The sequence below is a fragment of the Ammospiza nelsoni genome, chromosome W (genome assembly GCF_027579445.1).
Source record: "Ammospiza nelsoni isolate bAmmNel1 chromosome W, bAmmNel1.pri, whole genome shotgun sequence".
In the NCBI taxonomy this organism is placed as follows: domain Eukaryota; kingdom Metazoa; phylum Chordata; class Aves; order Passeriformes; family Passerellidae; genus Ammospiza; species Ammospiza nelsoni.
The window spans coordinates 5,569,024-5,591,544 of NC_080668.1; the positions used below are offsets into that span (position 1 = coordinate 5,569,024).

Consider the following 22,521-nt stretch of genomic DNA (forward strand, 5'->3'; position numbering starts at 1 on the left):
CACCACATGGCTCAGCAGAGGGCCAGTCGCCATTTTGCCTTTGTCTGGGAAACCATGCCGGGCGCTGTCTTCGAGAAGCGTTTTTGTTTGTTCAGTGGTGAATACCCTTTTGTGGGTAAAAGACTCTTTCTTTTGCACACTCTTTTATTAATATTTTTGTTGTTATTACGATTTTTCAGTAAATTGTGATTCCATCGTATAATCTCTCCTAGTGTTTCCTCCACTATCAGAAGGGGGGCAAGGGAAAAAGGGCAGCTTGAGTGGGTTTGATTTTCCCACTGGGTTTTAAACCAAAATACAAACTGATACCTAATACACAGATGTGTGTTAGGATATCCCCCCAAATGCATTCCATGCAACACACATGGCATTACTGCCGGTCTCATTTCAATACAAAAAAAAATCTCTCTGCTCAGTACACCAACCAAGAATTCTTCGCAAAGACTGAAAACAGACATAAAAACATGCTTCCCTCCCACACCAAAAAAAGCCCGCCTCCCCCATGCTGCTCCCTGTGAGCAGCATCCCTCTCAGGGATGTAAACACATGGTAAAAGCAGGGTTGGAACCAAAGTCCTTCTCATGCTTGTTGTGCCCTGATCCATAACAATTATGAAAACTGTTTAGCTGGGCTGGCATTTGGAGCATTTACTGCATTCCTGCCCATAAATTCCAGTCATGAATCTGATGAAAAGGTCTCCCTGCCACCCCCTTCTCCCTCCCTCCTTCCTTCCCTTCATTCCTCCTGGCTTTCTTTACAACCTAATACCCTGTCGATGTGGGGCCAGGGCCTACTTAGGGGAAAAAAACCACCCAGTGCCAGACTGGAGAAAGCATGCAGACTGAAAAAGTTTGACTTTATAATCTAATCACACCTATTCCTAAAATCAGGCAGTGAAGCACGCTGGTGTAGAGACAGGGTTGCTACCCAGGGATGGACCAAACAGCATCAGCCCCTACCCAGGTAGGGAGAAAGCAAGGGATGGACAGACAGAATGGACAGTGTTTGGATGGAGTTCACAAGTTTGACCATGCACACATCCCTCCCCTTGCCTCTCACTTTGCTCTGGATTAATAACATGTAGCAATTATAGAGAATATTACATTCATTAACTAATTAACCCTCCTGATGCTCCGTCAGAGCTGGCACCCTCTTTTTGCAGATGGAGGCTGGCAGAGGTTTGCCCTGGGCTATAAATCAGGGCAGGTGGGCAGCACACAGATTAAGAAAGAAAAAAAACAACCCAAAAAGCTCTTTGTGGCTCATCCCACCCCACTTTTGGGTGCAGCAGCTGAGGTGTGACCCAGCCATGGACTGTGCCACTGTCAGCCAGGGTGGCACCACTGAGACCAAGCAGCATCCTCCCATGGTGTCCTAGAGTGACATTATGATGCTTGTATCCCCATCTGTGTGTTCTGTTTGTTCTGGATATTATGTACTGTACCTTCAAGACTGGCTGTGAAGACCGAATGTTTTCTTTTGGTTTTGTTATTAGCCTGCTCCCCCACAGCTGGCGGGACACACAGACGGGGCAGTACATAGTGCTGCTTTTGCTTTTTGCTTGGCTTTTTGCTTTGCTCTTGCTTCTGCTTTGCTCCTGCTTTGCTCTTGCTTTTTGCTTCTGCTCGTTAGTTAGTTTAGCTAAGCAGTCCAAATTTTCCCTGGACTGTTTTTTCTTTCCTTTCTTGGAACTACTCAAACCTGCTCCAGACTGGGACCCGGGAAACACCAAGAGTTTGCACCTTGTGGCCTGCAGCAGCTGCCCCCAGCACTGGAGGGACTGATAACAGAATGACCACTCCCAAGAGAGACTTTCTGAATTCGTCATCTTTTCAGAGCGGTGAGTGTTGTCATCCGGTATTGTTCATTTTGTGTGCTGGGGGGTTCTTTGCCTGTTAAATAAACAGGTTCTTTCCACTTCACTCAGAGGAATCCTTCCCGAACTGGTTGGGGGGAGGGGCCGTGTGGGTTTGCTTTCTGAAGGGGCCCCCTTTTGGAGGTTTTCCCCCAAATTTGCCCTAAACCAGGACACATGGGGGCAAAGATCAGGTAATTTGGGGTGTCACCAACACCCAGCAACATCATCCTGCGGGGACAAAGCCCCAGGGGATCTGGAGCTCAGCACCACCCTTCAGCAAACCCAGCACCAATCACACTAGCTGCTCCAGAAAATAACCTTAGTGCAACATCTCAGGTAAGCCAAAGCTTCATGCTCTTGACACCCAGGATACATTTTCTATGCTTGGCTGTGACAAAGAACAGGAAAACTACAGGTCACTGTGTATGACTTATGGGTTTGTTCCTTTATTATGAGCTAAAAAGTCTCAGCCTGGCTTACAAAGAAAATTAATTCATCAGTTCAAACACAGTGATGTAACTTCAGGGTCCCAACTCTTTTTCCAAATAAAACTCCTGTTATTTTATTCCCACTCAAAGGATGATTTTATGGAGTTATTTACTCTGTCTGCTTTGCCTGGGAAGGTACTGCCAGAGCCCAGCTACAGGGTCATTGGCAGCTGTCCTGTGTGGGCAAGTAGGATCTCATCTTATGGTTTAATTTCTCAACTATTTTGTCATTTCCCCTGCTTTTCTACTCAAAATCTCACCTTGTACACCAACATGCAGACATACAACCCCTCTTGTATTACTTTGCATCACTGGCAGTGATCCCCAGCAATTTTTAGTATCCATAAATTCAACCCATTGCTTTCCATCACTTAAAATCATTAGATCCAGAGCCAACTTCACTGGTTGTAAAACTGAAGGATGTTTGAACTTCCACCACCTTCCCAACACCTGAGTTTCTCCAACACAAAGCAAACTCTTATTGATGCAGTTTTGGCAGCTCTACAAACAAAATCTATTCAACCTTTATATGTATTATATAGAATTCTATAAAAATATAAAATATTTTCAATATACAGTGAATATATTTAATATAATCAACCTATATAAAATATATATTATATATTCATTATATATTGAATATACCTATATATTATATATAATTATATATATAGAATATATTTATATATATATAGGCTGAATAGATTTTGCTGAATATATAACTATCCATAGTCTCATTCATTATGTACACATATAGGTACATATTTGCAACAAGGCTTAACAGCCCAAGTGCTTCTGAATTATTCATTTAATAGCAATATTTGCCTTTCCACCTGCTCAGGAATTCAGGGAAAAAACAGGAAAGCCCATGGGAGCCAGAACTTTACCTCAAAGATAGCTCACCAAATCCCAGCACTCCACCAGGCATCTTACTTCATCCCCAAGGATGGGGCACAGAGCCGGGTATTCACCATTGCACATGGAGAAGCATCACCAAAAGCCCACTGGGCATTTTACTTCATCCCCAAGGGAGGTTGAGGAAGCACCACAGAGCCTGGTACTCGCCATTGCACATGGAGGAGCATCAGTGAGAGCATTATCAGGACCTCTTGCAACCACCCTACAGTGCTTTGGCATTGTCAGCACAAGTCAACTGGGGAGCTGAAGCCAGGAAGTTTTTTATACAGAGGTTAAAAGGCTAGAAAAGGACTGAGACAGCTCTTACAGGGTGGGAGGTTTTTCCTCCTTGCAAGTTAAAACCAAGATAATGATACTGTGTGTGGACCAATTTGAAGGGCTGAGCAGCCAAACCAAAATTAGTCTCCCAGGCAAGAGCTTCCTAAGCCTCACAGTTTAGGAAAGAAAGCTGAGAAAAAGCATGAGAAAAAAAAAAATCCTTGGGAAGCTCGAGTTCACACTCAAGCAAAGGTGATCCAGCTAGTCAAATATTTTTCTGGCATAATAAAAATAAAATCAAGTGCTGGAACAGACTCCCTTGGAAAAGCAAGGCCTATAGGATATATTTTTCCTCCTTTTCTTTCTCCTCCTCCCCCAGCACTTTCTTTCACTAATAACTATATTTTCTTGTATTTTCTTTTTCTTGTCTCTTTTCTCCTAAAAGACTGATGCAATTTTCTGTCTTGTCCCAATGTTTCCTGTTAATTAACAGGGTGAAAGATATCATCAGGCATTTAAATGACTACCCAAAAGAGGAAGGGAAAAAACACAGGAAAAATAAAGAGAAAAGAAAAAAGAAAGGGGAGAGAAAGACTGTCTATTAGCAAGCACCATGTCACATCCCTAACAGCACAAAATCCCCTGGAAAAAAAATTTTGGACCCAACAACTTGAGTCCATCAACAAAGACCCCCCCCAGGGGTGGCTGCCACAGCAGGTCTGTGTACAGGGGATGTGAGCCTCCACTCTTCCCTGGATGAGAATGGAAAATTCCTGCAATGCTTTCCCAGAAAAGCTCTTTTCTTGCATTAGAAGGAGGATGAAGAGAAAGAGGAGAAGAAATAAAAAAAAAAAAAAAAAAGGAAAATAAAATTTTAAAATAAATAAATAAAATAAAGTAAAATAAAATAAAATGCAGAGAAAGAGGCAGCTGGCAACATCCAAGATGTTGCTTTTATTAAAAGAAGTTAAAAGAATAAAAATCAAACAGAACAAAGTGAATAATCCAAAGCAAGTGAATAGAAATCCTGGGAGCTGCTGCGCTCCTTCCCTTCCTTGACCTTAGCCCCATGCAGGATCAGGCCACTGTCTCCTCTGTACCTTCCTCTTCCTCAGCAGCAACTGTGACTCAGCCAGTACCCCGGCAGCATCAAAGCCAAGCCAACAGGCTCGGCACGCTGATGGGGGGTGAAAACAAAGCAATTTAGGCAAAAAAGTGAGGGTGGTTAGAACAGAGACCATGCCTCAGCAGTTAATATCTCAGTGCTGAAAATAAACTGGAAAGGAAGCTCCTTTGTGACAGTAGGCAAGTGGCCAGGCAGGGGGTGGCAGAAGGACCTGGCACCTACCCGTTGCCCAGCCCATCACCCTCCTAAAGCACCTGATTGGGGCTGGGGAGGGAGTCCTTACACACCATTTACTCCATGTGCACTCGAAAATGGGGTGTATCTTTTTTAAAGTCAGCATGGAGGTTTATGATCTTGGCTGCTGCAGTTCAAAATAGACATTTCCCATGCCGGCAGCAGGGAAATGCATGTGGTTAGTGGCACTGGTTCCTCTAGGGTAAGTAATATCCACTGGCAGACAGTGGAGATGGAAACGATACAGCCCACATCCCTGCCAGCCTGGGGCTGCTTCTCTACAAGTGTTTTTGTCTCATCGAGTTTTAAATGTCCCCAATGATCTAGTTGCCAATGTTCATGGGGACAGCTTTTGCAAGCAGAGCATGGTCTGAATTGACACCTAACCTCCAAAATTCACCTTTTTATCCTCATTCCTCCCCAAAAAGTGTCAGGTTGCAGGATAAAACATGAGTGGTCCCCATCATGAAGGACTTGCTGGTGGTAGGGTCTTCTTCTGCATTTTATTGTCAGCTGCTCTCAAAGGACCATTTGGTTGGGAAAATCTATCAGCATCCAGAAAAATGGATTTAATGGAGCTATACAGGGATGGATTGAAATACGCAGCATTTAATGGGGGGCACCACCTCTGACATAATTTCTGTTTAAAACCCATCATAGAGGAGTATCTAGGAAAGGTTCAAAAGGCCCTAAAGCATTTAAAAAGTAATTATTAAATGGGTCCTATTTGCTTTGGGGGAATTTTAATTGGCGAAGAGCCCGGAGCTGGCAGGAGGATAACCTCAGCATCCCCACAGCAGCACAGGGGTTATCCCAGGGTGTTCCTGGGGGGGTCACTGCAGGGTGAGAACCTCCTTAAAAAAACCTCAGAAGGCTGAAGGAGCCAGAGAGGGTCACCAAGCCAAAAGTCCCAGAGTTGGTGCCAAGCTCCCGGCTCCCTCCTCCCTGTCAGCCACAGTCAGATGATGTGCAAGGCAAGTTGAGAGGTTCCTAGTCTAACCCCTGATAACTTTGTCCTTTCCAAGATGGGATGGTGGGTTTTTAGGTAAGCAGGGAGGAGAGGTTATCTCTCCAATGAAGCTGGGAAGGAAAGGATGCAATGCCCTGTGATGCTCAAAACAAAACAAACAAAAAACCCCAAAACAAAACAAAAAAAAAAAAAAAAAGTAGAAAAGTATGCATGCTCAAAAATAAACTAAGAATAAATGACTTAAAAAAAAAAATCCCCAGCAATTGTTTATCCCTGGGACAAATAAGGAATCCTAGTTCCACAGGAAGATGTCAATTTCAGATTATAATAGAATGCCAATTTGTAAAAAAAGGCACTTCACAGGTGGTTATAAAGTCCATACAAAAGGGAGGTGGAAAGAGGGGAAATGGGAAAACACAGGCAGAACTCTACCAGAGAAACTGCATGGGATGATCCTGTTTACATGGGGATATGTAATGAGGAGCCACTTTGGAGCACAAATAGCTCTGGATTTGGGCAAGGTGCTTCTTCCCTAGTGAGCAGATACCAGCAGGGATCAGAGCCATAGTGAAACATTTCTGACCTGTTTACAATTTTGAAATGAAATATCATTCAGCCAAGTGGTCCCTTAAACCTGATGAGGTCCCACCACCAGAAGAACCAGAGAAGGGAGTGATGCTGATGCTTCTTCAGACTCCAGAGGTCTTTTCCTGTCTTTTTGTTTCAGAGGAGTTGGGAGGGAGAAACTGAGGCTGGGCTTGCTGCAGAAGAGCCCCATGGGTCTCCCATGGTCGAGCCTTGCAAAGCCTTGCTTGGTCCAGCATCCACCAAGAACTGTCACTCAACATCCACTGGCTCCAGGAGACCCTGGGGCAGTTCCAGAGTCAGGAAAAGTCAACAGGATTGGGCTGAAATCTAGGTAAACTTCCAGGTTTGGTATTTTATGAATAACCCCTTAAATGGAGGAGGTGAGGACATAAGCCAGTCATCTTGCTTTCCCTCTGTGATGGCTGGTTCTGGGCTTCTTGAAGAGCTTCACTTTGCCAGCAGATCCAGCACCATCCATTTATCCTGCAAGAGAGACATCTTCTCACCCACCATGAGCACCATAACCTTCCATCAGTCTCACGCAATGCATGGGTCAAGAGGAAGATGTCCAGGGCTGAGTGAAGATCATAGCATGGAGAGCCAGCATTGACACAATCAAGCACCATCAGCTCACTTCTACCCTTGCAACAGAACTTTCTCCACGGGTCATATGGGAATTCAGCTCTGACTAATCCAATGTCTCCAGACCACAGGCCAGCCACATCCAGGGTCTCCAAGCATGACTTTACTTGTTTGAAAGAAGAATTAGAACCAAAGATATCTGCCAAGAATGAGTCAGCTTAAAATACAGGGAAAACTCCCCTCTGTCTCCCATTTACAGAATTTATTTTTATCGACAATGGGATATTTTTGCTTTTTTTTTTAACCACATTGAGGATAGAAAGGATCTGGGCTGAGCACAACCATGTCAGTGGGAGACACCATGAGCGAGGAGTCCTTACCTACCCACAGAGTGACCACCAATGAAAATAAATAAAGGTAAGAATAAGTGGAGCCAGTGCCTTGGGGAGAGCAAGGGGTACATCAGCTGGAGAATGGGATGGCTGGGGAAGAGACAGCAGAGGTGGGATGAGAAGAGGACACCAGCACAGCATGAAGGACTATCCAATATTGCATTCCTGGGCCAGGAAGAAGAACAGAAAATAGGAGGGGGAGGAAAAGAGCAGCTCAGATCAGTTATTGCAAAGGAGAAACACTTCCCATACATACCCCTGGCCTCACTGCTCCCCCTCCCAAATCCTCCAGTGCCTCTGGTATCCATCAATGAAACTGCTTTCAGCCTCCAGAGATTGAGACCCCAGTAGTGGCTGGATCTCAGACTCCTGATCATCAAAGGAACTTTGTGGAGAGATGCAAGGGCACTCATTTTGATCCCCTTTTTAATGCTCCTCTTGTCATCATTCTTTCAAACCCCCCCACCATGTGGTTTCCCTGACAGAATGGCTGTGAACCCCAGTCTGGCTGCGTTCCCAAATTCTCATTGCTGAGAGCAATCTGCCTCACTAAATTGTGCCGTTCCAGCTTCAAGACATTAGAGGTCTACTGGCCTTGAACATTGCTACTACACCAGCATCCACTGCCCATCACTGGTGGTCAAAGCCTATGGTGCTATAGGAACCCACTACCACCAATTGCCCATAATGTCTTCTTCCTCAGCCACCTACTCCAATTTCCAAATCTACCAAAATTGGCTTTTTTTTTTGGCTTTTATAAAGCCATCCTTTCATCAAGGAGCATCAAGAAGAGTGTATAGCCCTGGTCTGGAGAGGATGAGGGATGCTGGATTCTCCAACCGGCATTATGGATCCCCATCTTCCCAAACTAGATAAGACCAAGCCAAAGCACTCGCCACGTACCCTGCCAGTAAGCCATTAAAGCCCTCTTCAAATACATTTTTCTGCTAACTAAAATATGCAGGAAGGGGTAGAAAAAAAGCAGGAGAAAGTCAGTTTTGGAGTATTGCAGCAAAGTGCATTTATTTTCCTTTCTTGACTGGGTCTCTCTGGTTGGGAATTTTCAGCTCTGCACTTCTGCTTGCAGAAGGGAGATGTCAGTAAATCAAAGCAAATTTAAAAGAAAATGCTCTTTCATGTGGAAGCATTCAGCTTTGTTTCAGGGCTTCAGTAACTAACTGTATTCCTTCATGAGTCAACTCTCCTATCAGCTCCTCATTAAATTAAATGGCTACAATTACATTTGGAGAGGAAAAAAGAGCAGGTAATGATCACAAAGAGTTCTGTTTCCAGACCTGGTGGGAAATGAACATTTCATAAGACCAAAAAAAATGCAATACAATGAAATTATAAAAATAGAATAAGTTTAAAAAGCATTTTCAGGGCCAAATGTGCTTTCTTTTGGGGAGAAGGCTCTATTGAGGAGCTGGAGGTTCCCTTTCCAGAGGCCTTTGGGAGGCACCCAGAACAAGCCATGTTATTTCTGGCAGCCCAAGCCCTCACTTCCCACCTTCCCTTTGGGAGCAGAGCAGCCAGACAAGATGTTATCAATAGGTTAACCCTTATAGAAAACCCCCTTTTAAAAGTGTGTACTTCTTTTGCTTATTTCATGTGGTATCCTGTGGAACTGAACTCTCTCCTTTGCAATGAGTGTATTTCAGAAGGAAAAAGGAAAAAAAAATCTAACAACATCCTTATTGTATTGTTTTGCTTCTTGTCTTTTTTCTTTTTATAGTCTCTTTTTTAATTCCCTAAAGCTATAGGCTCCAGTAACAGTAACAAAAAAACCTCAAAACCCAAAAGTCTTCTGTATCAAAAAAAATAGTGTCAAGTTTCTCTGTTCCCTCTCCCCCTTCTTTTGATTAATTCTCATTAGGGCCTTTGAGCAAACAATATGCTCTTCTCTCAAATAACAGACAAGGTATATATTAGACCCAAATGAAAACAAACAAGACTCACTTAAAGACATCCACACCAAATGCAATTCCTGAAGAGAGGCAGGGGCAGATGCGTGCATGCAGTCACCAACGACCTATTTCTGAAATTTGTTTCAAGGCAATGAATAAAAATAATAAATAAATCAAGGAGACATCAGCACAAAAAGAAGGACCTTCAAACATCAGTCAGTACATACAGGTATATGGTTTCAGACACTCTAATTCTGGTAGAGACAGAGCCCATCCACCAACTTGGCCCATCCAGGATGGAAGATGAAGTGCTGAAGACATCACACCTTGGAAAAGGGGTGGGAGTTGGACTAGATGACCGTTAAAGGTCTGCTCCAACGCAAAGCCCAAGAAGGGTGGGGAAACCACCCTCCAAACCTCCATCCCATAAGAGCACCTGGAGGCTAAAGGAAATGGCAAACAGAAAAATTATTAAAATCATAGAGTATCTCAAGTTGGAATAAATCCATAAGGATCATTGAGCCCAACTCCTTCTGCAATGTCCTCTGCAAAAAATGGGGCCACCTTTCCTTGCCAGGCACCATGAGCCTCACACAGATGCAGGATACTGGTTACCCCACCAGGAGCAAAGCCCAAGCACAGCTCTCATCCCAGAGACAAGAGGTGCCACCACCACCAAGTCAAAGAGACCTTGATACCACATCCTTCTGCAAGGCACAACTGCACCTGCTCCCATAATCCATGTATCTGAACAAATCATCAGCCAACATCACTTAGCCTTCCCCAACAGGCCTCTTCCTGCCTCGGTCCAAAAATTAATGGGATGTAAGTCTGAAATTCAAAGGAAATATGGGCTTTCGGGGAAGGAGAACCTCACCTGGGATTTCAGCACATCCTCTGCATGAGAGGTATGCGACTGCTACTGAAATAAAACCTAATTTCCCCTTCAAGCGTGCCTTTCTCAACAAGGCACATCCCCAAAACTCCTCAGCATCACTTCGCCTTCTGTTGGGACCCTTGGTCAACTCAACCCACATCCAAGATCAAGAAAAAATAGAGATGTCTTACCTGAAAGCCTCCCAGAGGCTAGACAATTAGTTCTCCCTGTTTCAGTGGAGGAAGGCACAGAATCTGGACAATCTGATGGAGCAGAGGCAAAGAAAAAAAAATTCCAGTATATAAGCAGTTCTTCGCAGGTTCCCAGCAATGCCATGAGCAGAATACACATTCCAAAGGGCTTAGCAAAAAACAATTACTAACTGTCCAGTGCAGAGACTGTAGTTCATCAAGAAGCATCCACCCTAACTTGTTGCCTCAGTCAAGTCTGTACACTGTGCTTCCTCACCATCCAACGCTGACTATAGACTGGCAAAAATTACAGACTGGCTGCCACCTCTCCGCCCAAGTCACTGGGTAACAAGATCAAGGTTGTCGCCATTCTGATGCAAGCAAGCTCCCAAAAATGTTTAAATGCATTAGATACTTAAATATAGAAATGTTTTACACTTTCAATTTAGTCAACACCTGTAACTCACCAAAATGGGAACTAAAAAGGAAATGTATCATTGCTGCACTTTTGCAGCAAACAGTCTACATTTGCATTTCTCCACTCAATTTTTGTCACCACCAGTTGCTGGTCAATCTTATACCCTGCTGTCACCTCCTAAGGCAGGTGGGAAACTGGATTTACTCCTCCATGCACCACCAAAGGGCAGAGTAAGATTGCCAGCCCTATTAAAAGTTTCTCCTGATGCATGAATGTAGTTGAGGTCAAGATTTGGAACTTTGCATCCCAAGCCTGTTCCTCCAGATGAGAACAGCCAGAAGCCAACACCAATCTCCTTGTCCTGCAGGCAAACTTCAACTTTTTGGTCACTACCATGTGTGGAACAAGCTCAAGGACAAACCTGAGAAGGCCTGTGAAGTTCACAAAACCTTCTGCTCCTCAGCAAATTCCCAGAGACTTCGGGTTTTGTCAAATTTGGGCTCCCTAATGACATCACTTTGCTCACAGCTGTATCTCAAAGCAAGGGCCACCACCAGGAGTCAAGATAATTTTCTCCCTACTGATAAAGTAATTTTTCAAGATTTCATCCCTGAAATCCAAATGGACAAGAAATTCCTGTCTGTAAAACCTCATTTTATCAGAGTAAAGCCCTAACAGGAATATACAGTTTAACAGGATATACTTAATCAAACCAAAAACAATAGGGGAGACAGGAAATGGACTTACTTGCAAAATACTGTATATGATGCCTTGTCATGAGAAATATGGGTGGTTAGTTGTGTCGGTTTTTTTTCCTTTGTTTTTTTGGTTTTTAACCCTTTATATTCTGGGCAGAAGATTCCCCCTGCCCCTCTCCTGGGATGGCTGCAACTGCTTGGGCAACAGATGCTTCCTGAATGCAGGCTGGACCACCCTGCTCTGCACTGGGCTCCTGCCCCCAGCTACAGCTCCCTGAAGAGTCCCTGTGGGATAGAGGACATAATTTGTCCTTTCCATGTTGTCTTGTTCTAGGGATCATATGCAACCAGGTCCCCTGTTAGCACATCAAACAGGATGGCAGGAGAGAATCCTATCCCAAATTAAAATGCATAACCCTAGCAACGGGGTGAAGTGCTTTCATGACTTATCAGTTCCCTTCTTGTATCTCATCATCCACAGCCAGTTCTTCTCATCAATGAATTATCTTCTGAAGTTGCTTTAGAAATGCAATATTTCTCACAATATAAAACCATTGCAGAGACATACAATTAATCCTGGTGGCCACCAGCATAACTTTGCAACATGTCCAATAGCTCCTGGAAGCTGCCTAACCTTCAGCTCCCCTGAAATTCAAGGCCACAGGAAGGCATTCAGCTCTTCAATGACGTCTCAGTGGGTTTCCTGAACTCTCATACTCCAGCACCACCATGACTAGCCACCCAGGAGCATGATGGACACAGCAACTTGCAGCCCCTTGTCCCACTTAACGATGGGTCAAAATGCCTGCTTGAATTATGTGGAGGCACTGCTGTCCACCTTGCTTCCAACACAGCTGCAAGCAGCAGCTCCTGCAGGAACATCAGGGATGCTGAACGCCCACATGCCTCCAGGCTTGCAGGGTGAGACTAGCCCCGTGCAAACCACTGTCACCCATGCCTGCAAATGTCCCATGTAAAGAAGAGGGGAAGTCCTCTCCTTGATGAATGTCCTCCCCATCCCTGGAAGTGTTCAAGGCCAGGATGGATGGGGCTTTGAGCAACCTAGCCTAGTGAAAGGTGTCTCTGCTCATGGCAGGAGACTTGAAACTAGATGATCTTTAAGGTCCCTTCCAACCCAAACCATTCTAGGATTCTATGAATGAGCAAGCCAGCCTGGACCTCCAACCTTCCCACAGGTAACCTGGCCATCAAGGGCAGATCTTTCCACTCTGCCAGATCTAGTCTGCCAATGTACAAACTGATGCGGCATTTCACTGCCTGAAGCAGACTTCCAGCTTCCTGTCCACCCCTGCTTTCCTTCAGACAGTGACACAGCCTGTATCAGCCTCCATCACCTCCAAAAAAAAACAGTTGAATCCCCATCATAATGGTTCTAATCTAAAAGAGGGGAGATTCAGACTAGATAGAATAGAGAAATTTTTTACAATGAGGGTGGTGAAACACTGGCACAGGTTGCCCAGAGAGGTGGTAGATGCCCCATGCCTGGAAACATTAAAGGTTAGGTTGGATGGGGGTCTGAGCAACCTGGTCAGGTTGAAGATGTCCCAGATCGTAGCAGGGGGGTTGGACTGGATGAGCTTTAAAGGTTCCTTCCAACCCAAACCATCCTGTGATTCTATGATCATGGGCACTGGTGACCACTTTGAGAACCCATATTGGTCCTGGTATTCCTGTCTGTCTCTCCATGTCAAACACAAGACATGGCACTAAATACTTAAATATTTTTGTTGCCACTATCACACTTGATGGAAAAGCAAAAGTTTCTTGCTGAATGCATATTCCCAGCTCTATCAGTAGATGCAGCTGTCCAAGTCTAAATGGAGGGACCATCTTCCCCCCAAGGTCCCAGGGGAGAAAATGGCTGAGACAGGAAACTCTTGGTCCCTCCCCAGAAGAAATGCCAAGAAACCCTGAGCTTGGAAAACCCACCTGCAACAACAGACTTCCAGGCTCCACTTCAGCCTGTTGCAGCCCAGTAAAGAGTTCAGCTGTAAAACAGATTTTTCTTTCAAAAAGGAAAAAAAAGGAGGATTTTTTTGGTGAGTAACCCAGATGTTCCTGTGTTTCTGATAAGCAGCATTAATCACTTCCTATTGGCCAATAGGAATAACTTTTCCTTTCAAAATGGCACATTCATGTTCTGCAGCTTTTCTGTTTACACATGTTTTGCTACTTTATGTCATCACTTGCTGATTAATAAATATATCACTGGGCTAACTGAAAATGAGGTCCTAGCAGAGGCAGATTGGATGTTTAAACCCTGCTAACAGATTTATCCTAACATCTTTGCAGGAAACTAAAATCAAGCTTTAAACCTTCTCTCCTGCAGCTCCGAAGCTCTTTACACCCCATGCCAGGATCATTGGTGAGTGGAAAGAAAAGCAATAAAGGCAGAAGAAATAGAAACTTTTGGGGAAGCACTGCAGGGATGCAGGCAAAATAATGCCAATCTCACACAAACCCACAAAATTTCGCAACCTGGCAGATCCTCAAAGTCTATTACAGAGCAACCATTCTGCATACCAGCACATGCTCAGGATGTTGAACCTACTCCAGATATCCTTCTTTCATTCATGACTCTTTATGTCCTGGCTTTTTCAAGCTGAGGCAAAATAGTTCATGCTTCGTGACCTGTTGTATTGTGTTCTTATATGTTTTAGTTGCATTAAGTTGTACTTTGGTTTATCCCAGTTTCCCCCCTGTTATAATGGTTCTGCCCCTGCTGCCTCCTCCCTTCTTGTTAATGTCAATCTCCCTACCTCCTCCCCCTGTTCCGCAAAAGTGGCTGAATCCTTCCCTTAACCCCTCCCCGGTGTCCTGTCCTTCACTCGATGGCCCATCCCCTCCCTCTAGAAACTTCTACCAAGGGCATCAAGTGATAGGTTCAGGCACCAGGGCCCCTCCCTCGGGTGGCTCTTATTGGTCCCCCTACCTGCCTGTTTCCCTGGTCCCCACGCCCTCCTGTATCCCCATTGGCAGGCAGGCAAACCCCTCCCTGGTTTACTCCCCTCTTTTTAACACCCTGCAGACCCCCCCCCAAATCGGGTGTCTTCAGCTGGCTGGTTTCCCTGGGTTTGGGGCCTCTTTTGACCTCTGGAAAAAACCTGGACTTTGCCCCCAACTGGAGTCCACTCTCCTTCTTCTGCCTACGTCGTGCTGCTGTCTCATCTGAAAGGTGAAATCCTTAGCTGCTCTCCTGACCTCCCAAGGAACGGGAGAGTGTCCGTAGCTGCTCGCTGTGCCAGAGCAAGCCGGGGTGGCTCCGAGCACACACTCGGAGAGGCACTGCGACAGTAACCCAATTTTGAGTTAAACATCTTTGCCTATTTCCACAAGTCATAAAAGGACTTATAAGTGTTTCTTTAAAAGTGTGCAGAGGAGGAAAAAACAACAGTCCATCCTCCAAAGGAACAGTATGCAAGATGGGACCCCACACAGTACCAAAGCAACCTCAAAGCTGGGGTTTCTTTTAGTCCCAAAAAACTGATGAACAACAATGTAACAGAAACTGTTCTTTTGGCAAAAAAAAACCCAAAACAAAACAATAACTTAGTATTGGTCTTCTTTGCCTCCATGTACCACCATGCCCTTCCTGACTGCCATGGCCATGATCACAGAGACCACTGTGCTCCAGCCAACACTCCAGATCCACTAATTCTTGAGGAGCCAGGAGCTGCTCCTTCCTGACCTGCTCCCCTTTCTGATTCTCCCCACATCTCCTCCTTCTTCCAGACTGATTTATCTCACACCTGGCAAGCTCACTGCCAACCAAGCGTTTATGCAATCACAAAAGAACTGGTGCCAGCCTCAAACGGGCTTCTCCCCTGGCACCCTGACATTCAATTACAAGCAACAGGCATGCAAAGCTGTGCTAAAAAATAAGAAAAGAACAAGAAAAAAAACATTTCAACCCCTTTTCCTAATTTTTTCAACCTGACAAGGTGGGATTAAGTTCCTTTAAAAAGACAAAGATTTCTAACAAGTCCATTTATCAAGGTTCATTTGGATTCCCAGGAATCAGGGAGATGAGGTGCTGGTTCCTAGCACAAATCCCTACAAAATTCACCTAGGGGTGCGGGACCACTGCCATTTCCAGCTGGGTCCCATGATTTTCCTGGCTGATTCAAGCAATGCAGGCCTGTGCTGCAGTGCAATCCCTCCTAGAGTTTCTTGTCAAAGCTTTAAAATCCTACTTTATGCAGACGGTGTCTTAGATAAATTATATGTTAATTATATGTTAATTCTTCAAGAAGTAGCAGGAAGCACAGAGGCAAGCAGCCCAAAAGCAAAATGCATAACAAAGGCTGGAGATGTTTCCCTTAGTTAAGAAAGGGATTGTTTTCCCTTTTATCTGTAGTCTGCATTGCAAAAAGTCCACTTACCACTTGGCTTGAGAAAATCCATTGAATATCTGGAGTAGGGTGGAGGGGGAGACTCTGGAATTAGAAAAGTACAGAGAAAATAAAGGCAGAGCCATGAGAAAGAAAAAAAAAGATGAGAATTTATGATAAGAGTGGTATTCTTTTAGCAAAACTGTTTGTCTTAGCTCTGGGGGTTGGAGGCAGGGCAGAGGTAGTGATTGCCTTGATATTTAGCTGTCAGATAAACAAAAGGGGCCGTCTGGCGCCAACCTCCGTGCTATCTACTCGGGCTGTCTAAGCAGGGCCTCCTTGGCTCGGCGGAGCCACAGCAGCGCTTGGGCCGCTCGGCCCTTAATCCCCAGCACCGCGCGGAGACGGAGGAGAGACTGCTCCGCCCGCCGTGCCGGGGCCCCCGGGGCGGGAACTCACCCCCTCCCCTCTAAACAGAAAAAAAATAAAAAATAAACCAAGGCAATGGAAATGAGGTTTCGTGTGTTGGTTTGTTGGTTTGTTTTTTTTTTTTCCAGAGGGGGAAAAAAATTGGTGGGCTGGAAGGCGAATGGGGCTTCATCCCGCCATCCCCTCCATCTTCCCGTACCCCTGCTCCCTCCGCCGCCGTACCTAGCTCGCACAGCCGGCTGAGGTGGTGCGGGTTGCAGCAAACAAGCTCGGGGTGAGCCTTGCTGTAGGATTCACAGCAACATATTCGCTTCACTTCGGAGCAGTGGCGGAGGTCGGGCCAGCGGAACACCTTGCAGAGCAGCATCGGCAGAGGGTACCAGTGCTGGCCCAGCCGGGAGTCAGCCTTGGCGGGCAGCAGCAGGCAGGGGGTCCGCACCCCACCGCGGGACTCCACGGCGTGCAGCAGCTCCTCCAGCTGCCGCTCCTTCAGCCGCTTCAGCACGGCGTGGATCAGCGCCTTCAGTTCCGCCTCCGCGCCCGCCGACGCCCGCCCGCCGCAGCCCGCCTTGCCCGGGCAGCACCCGCACCCCCCGCCGCAGGCAGGCGCCCGGGCCTCGGCCTCGGCCACGGGCGCGCCGGACTCGCCCGCCGCCACCTCCTCCTCCTTTCCGCCGGGTGCACGGCTCCGCCAGAGCCGGCGGACGAGCACAGAACGTTTGGTCCTGAACATACGGGACGAGAGGAGGGGGCTCCAGCTACAAAACGGGCATGTCGTCCGCCGAGCATGAAGGGGCCGGGAGCCGAGACGTGGCGGCGGCCAGCGGCAGGGCCAAGGCGGGCTGTGACATGCGCCAGTCTCCGCGCTGGGGCCGCGGGTCCCACCGCCTCCTGCGGGGGGCTGCACTGGTCGCGCCTCCGCCCGCTGCGAGGGCGCAAGGGAGGAAAAAAATCAAATTAGGGAAAAACCGGGAAGGAGTGGGGAGCCGCTGCTCGCCTCGGCTTTGCACTTAAAAGAAAAAGCCCATTTAGAACCTGCGGCGCCCGACACGGGAAGAGGGGGGCGGAGGCTGTCGGCGTCGCGCCGCCCTGTGAGACGGCGGAGCGCGGCCGAAGCCGCGGGAGAACCTTGGCTCCCCGGGAGCCGCAATGCCCATCAACCCGTTCGCCGAGGAGGGAGTGCGGGGGGGGATAAGGAGGCAGGGATACGGCAGGGCAGTATCAAAGGATAAAAAATAAAAAGCGATTCAAAAGGGTGTGTAGTGAAAAAAAAATTTAGAAATATTTAAAAAACCTGAAACACCAACCCTAAGTTTTGGACGTCGGTTTAAGCATCTGTCACAAAAGAGACGAACAAGCGCATCCAGTGTTGTATCCCTTTTTAAAGCCCGGATCGTCTTGAGGGAGTGTTCGAGGTGGACTCTTTTCCTTCTTTTTTCCAAAGATTTTAGTCCACATGGACACACACATGGAATCTTGATCCGACTGCTACGAAAAGAGAAGGGGGGGGGAGGAGAGTGGGGCTGTGTCCCCTCCTCCTTGCCTTCCCCAGCAGCGTGCCGCGGCGGGGGGAGCCGCGCCGAGCCAAACCAGCCGCCCGCAGCTCCCGGCGGTGCTTACGAGTGCGGGGCTGTCCATCGCCTGGCGACCCTCTCCTTGCTGCCAGCGCCTCTGTTTCGGTGTTTAGGGTTTTTTCCTCCTGTCTCCTCCTTCCTGCCTGCCTTCCTTCCCCCCCTCCCACTTCTTCCTCTTCCTCTTTCTCCTCCTCCTCCTTTCTTGGCTTGTTTTTTGTTTTTGTTTTTTTTTTTCCTTCCCTCCACTCTCTGCAACGAGCCTCCATCCCCGCACGAGCGCCTCCGTATTGTCCTTGCTGCCGGAGAGAGGAACCCCAGCGACAGAGCGGGGCACGGCGGGAGCGGAGCCGACAGCGGCGCGATGCCGCGCCCCCTCTCCTCCGCCCAGTCCTCCGCTCTGCTCCCCCCCTGGCTCCGACGGCGACTCGCAGTGCGCAGCGGCTCCGCCCAGGCTTGGCCCCGGCCCGGCCCCGTCACGTGGGCGTCTAGACGACGTGTCGCTCCAGGGAAAAAAAATAAAAATATATTATATTTACCTCCAACCGCCTTGCACAATCGACGACTGGGGTCGCTGAAAGGTTGTGGGTCCCCCCGTCCTCGTTCCCCCATCCCAAACTCCATCCGTGCCCCAGGATGAGGGAGCCCCTTCCGGGAGCACGGCGAGGGTGCGCAGCGGCTGCTCTCTCCCCTAGACCCAGTGGGGCAGAGCAGAGGGAGCCTCCGGGGCCAGGGTGTGCCGGAGCCCACTGTAAGTATTGAAATATTGAACCAAATCAGTCATAAAAATGAAAAAGTTTATTTATATATATATATATCGTTCTGGGCATCGAAAGAGGACACGGCACAAAAAGCAATAATAATACTTTCCACTTTTACAGCACTGGTCGCCAAAGGATGGGAAAATATTTCATAGAAGGTTGGTACACTTCAATTCTCACCAAATGCAAAGCAGAAATGATCAGCACATAGCACTCTGATATTCTCATACTACTAGTGGTAATAATCCCTTGCACCCTGGGAACTCTGCAGATCTCACATTCCAATTGTGGACCTGCACAGTGTTGAGAGTTTTTTGCAAGACAATGGACATATGCAACATATGCACAATCCAGCCTTCATAGAACCTGAGTAAGGTCACCATGCCCTTGAAGGACATGAAAGGAGAAGAACATGCTCAGAAGTAGACAGTTCAGGATGTAAAGGCAGACAAGAAAACCGCAGTGAGACGCATGAAGAAGAAAGACTATCTAAAATTAACTGAAAGCTTAAAACGTGCGCAAAAGGATTTAACCAATCATGTATTAGCTTGAGGTGTGAGCAGTAGAACACAATATAAATATAGCTTGCTTTTTTCAATAAATCGGCTTCACTTGATCATATTGATCATGGAGTGATGTCCTATTCCTGACCCTCTGCAGCAGAGGATGGGGAAACTGAGTCACCAAGAGGCTGTGCAGCTCTACCAGCCCTACTGCACTCTTGTGGCAGAGCTGGGAAGTTCAGATAGACTTCCTAGTGCCAGGTTTCGCAGGGCAGAAGCCCCCAAGGGTCCCCATCCCACATGCACTCCCATGGAGGAGTAACTCCTTTTTCATATAATAAGTGCAGGTGCATAAGTTGCTTCAAGGTCACTCACTAAGTCAGTTATCACATTGGAAGGAAAAACCAAGGCTTAAATCATGGCTGCTGAAAGCTAATCTAATTCTAAAACAATTGCACCCAACTAAATGCAATAAACCACATAAAACTAATACACCATGCAGGCAGGGCATCCCTGGGGTGCCTGTCCTGAATCCCTGCCTTTGGTGCTGGCAGGAGTACAGGAATAATTTTAAAGCCCAGTCATGCAAACGTTAATGTGAGCAGGTCAGTGGGAACAAACAAAGAGAATCTGGAAAGAAAGGAACCAGGAAAGAAGGAATAGGAGAAAGGCTCAAAGAGCAGGAGGTGCAGTTAGTTCAGATTTTGCCCCTGATCTCATAGGGGAAGGGTTCTTTACCGATGAGCGAGATAAAGAACCGCTTTAAATTAGAGATGCGGGATTTTGAAAGTCTTTTTTCTGTTAGCTGTAATAAGTGGTAACATCTGTAGTGCAGAAGAAATTAGCTTGACAGGATGGCATTGGCGTAATATGTGGCTTACTTGAGCCGATGCTACTGGAGTGGATTCCTTTTGTTTATCTTTAGCCATGCCCAGAGATCCTTTTCGCACATGTCTAATTGGTATCCCAGTGAGTAATTTTACTGGTTTTGCAAAGTGGGTAGGAGCTAGAGGAAAGCCATATGTAGGAACAAATCGATCAAGCGCAGAGAATCATTGGTGTAACATCACCAAAGGTGGTACAGAATTGGACATATGCTAAAGGCTGGGAATTAAGCCAAACGGCAAAGGCTTCCAAGCAGGTATGATAACACAATCACTGAATGAAACTGGACTAGAATCCCAAGAACTAGACCTGTTAGGATCAGTTCCTGGGAATTATTGCTTGTTTTTTAACTACTTTCTGGACCCAAAAACAAATAATATGAGCGATTTTCTAGTCCCACATCCCAAGAATAGTGTTGTTCTTAATCCCAATTCTCCATGGTATAAGAACATGGCCAAATGCAGCCACAATTGGACTTACCATGGCAGTGCTGGTGCAAATGCGACTGTAAGAAAGCTTCCACCAGGTATCTTTTTAATTTGTGGGGGTAGAGCCTGGCCTGCAATTCCGAGTAATCCATTTGGTGGACCTTGTTACTTAGGAAAACTAACCATGTTTGAACCTAGCATGCGAGAGATGCTGAATCAGACTATCTGGAGAGCAGGACATAGAAAAAGAACTAAAAGAGCAATCACAAGCTGAGGATCTAATTGTAATGATCATGTAGAGCTTTGGGGTGCTCCAGCAAGAATCATAGCATCAGTCCTTGTTCCAGGTGTTGCAGCTGCTCAGGCTTTGACTACATTGAATAAGTTGGGATGCTGGACAGCTAAGCAACTAAACACAACTTCAGCTATTCTAAATCAAATGCTCACTGGTGTAGGTAGTATTAGACACGGCACACTTCAAAATAGAGCCGCTATAGATTTTTTGTTGTTGGCACATGGGCACAGTCTTGCCTTCTATGCCAAGGCAGGCGACCTGGTTCTGAGGTACAGCTCGACAGCCCACTCTCCAGGGCCGTTCGGGCCAATGACACACACAGACACCAATGTGGTGGACGGTCAAAAGGCGTTTATTACTTCTTCTTCTGGGGTCTTATAGTCTTGGGGGTCTCTACGTCAAAAAGGGGTTTGTCCTTCTTACCTATGTTTAGTAGGGAATGGAAAAGTACTGGGTAAGGAGTGGAAAGTTACTGGTTTCAGTGGGGCAACATTCCTACTGTTAGTGGGGCCACATTCCTATGTTAATTTCTTATCTATGAGTAACTGAGGGTCTTATCTATGGGGAACAGAGGGTCCTGGCTTTCCGTGACATCGCGACATCTTCCGCAGCGCCTCTTCCCTAGCTACCACATCTCCCCCCCCCTTTTCACAAATGAATGAGGTAGTCATGTACACACGTACTGAAATGAGGTATGAGGTTGTAACTTAACAAGGGAAAGGGATTTTGGGAAACCTGAGTTTCTTTTGCCAGACAAGTTTGGAAAATCTCGTGACTGGCAGTGTTCCTTGGGTTGAATTCCCTGGTCGAATTCACAGCAATTGTCGTCGCCCTATGAACAGGATGTTGGTCCGTTCCAGGCGGCTCTGAACGAATGAGACCAGTTTGTTCAGCAGGCATGGTCCGAAGGTGACTGTTAGAAACAGCATCGCCAATGGACCTATCAAGGCAGAAATCAGAGTGGTTAGCCAAGGTGATTGATTGAACCAGGACTCGTACCAGCCCTGTTGGGCCTCCCTGTCTTTCTGCCTCTGAGCCAGTCTGTTCCGGAGTTCCGCCATGGAGTCTCTCACGACTCCCGTGTGGTCTGCATAGAAACTACATTCCTCTTTCAAGGCGGCACACAGGCCCCCTTGCTGCATGAACAGGAGGTCCAGGCCTTGCCTGTTCTGCAAGACTACTTCTGAGAGTGAGGAGACTGACTTCTCTAGATAGGAGATGGACTTCTCGATCCTCTGCGGGTCCTCGTCAATCGTTGTCTGCAGCTGTGACAGTCCTTGGTGCTGTGTCGCTAGGGCTGAGACACCCGTGGCCGTTCCTGCTGCTCCCAGGCCGAGCAGTATTGCGATAGTTATACCTGTTATTATTTCTCTTTTGTGGATCCGGCTGGGTCCCTCAAGAAGATGGTACATTTCTTCGTCTGAGTGGTACAAAACCCTAGGAACAATCAGAACTTGAACACAGAAGTCGTTAGAGTCATTGAATTTGGGAAGAAACACACAAGGGCTCACTCCGGATCGCTGGCAAACCCACATCCCCAATGCGGATGGGATTGCCCACTTATTGTTTTTCCTGTTAGGCTTGACAACTTTGGTGCAGACGTTGCCTTTCCGCTTAGCTAGGGTTGCATTGCCAAAGCATCTGCCTCGGCCTGTGACTTGACTCAGGGTGATTCCTTTGCGAGGGGTATCCCATCTGCACTGGTGAGGGGCGTCGGCTGAGGAACAACTGAAGGGAGTGTTTAAAGCGACTCCTTCGTAAAAGGGGGGTTTGACATCGTAACAAAGCCAGC

General features: G+C 46.8%; 1 protein-coding gene across 3 annotated transcripts in view; it reads right to left on the reverse strand.

The window, feature by feature from the left end:
- Positions 1-17,019, reverse strand: part of LOC132086217 (mothers against decapentaplegic homolog 7-like) — a 34,844-nt gene extending 17,825 nt beyond the window's left edge. The window contains exons 1-4 of one of the 3 annotated variants that reach the window (XM_059491704.1): positions 16,509-17,019; positions 15,909-15,962; positions 13,713-13,715; positions 10,390-10,461 (exon numbers count right to left, since the gene is read on the reverse strand). In XM_059491704.1, coding sequence (XP_059347687.1) covers positions 10,390-10,461; positions 13,713-13,715; positions 15,909-15,962; positions 16,509-17,019 — 640 coding nt within the window. Of the gene's footprint in view, positions 1-10,389; positions 10,462-13,712; positions 13,716-15,214; positions 15,218-15,908; positions 15,963-16,508 lie in introns of all 3 variants that reach the window. The other 2 variants (XM_059491703.1, XM_059491702.1) reach the window with 2 other exon arrangements.
- Positions 17,020-22,521: the final 5,502 nt, after the last annotated feature.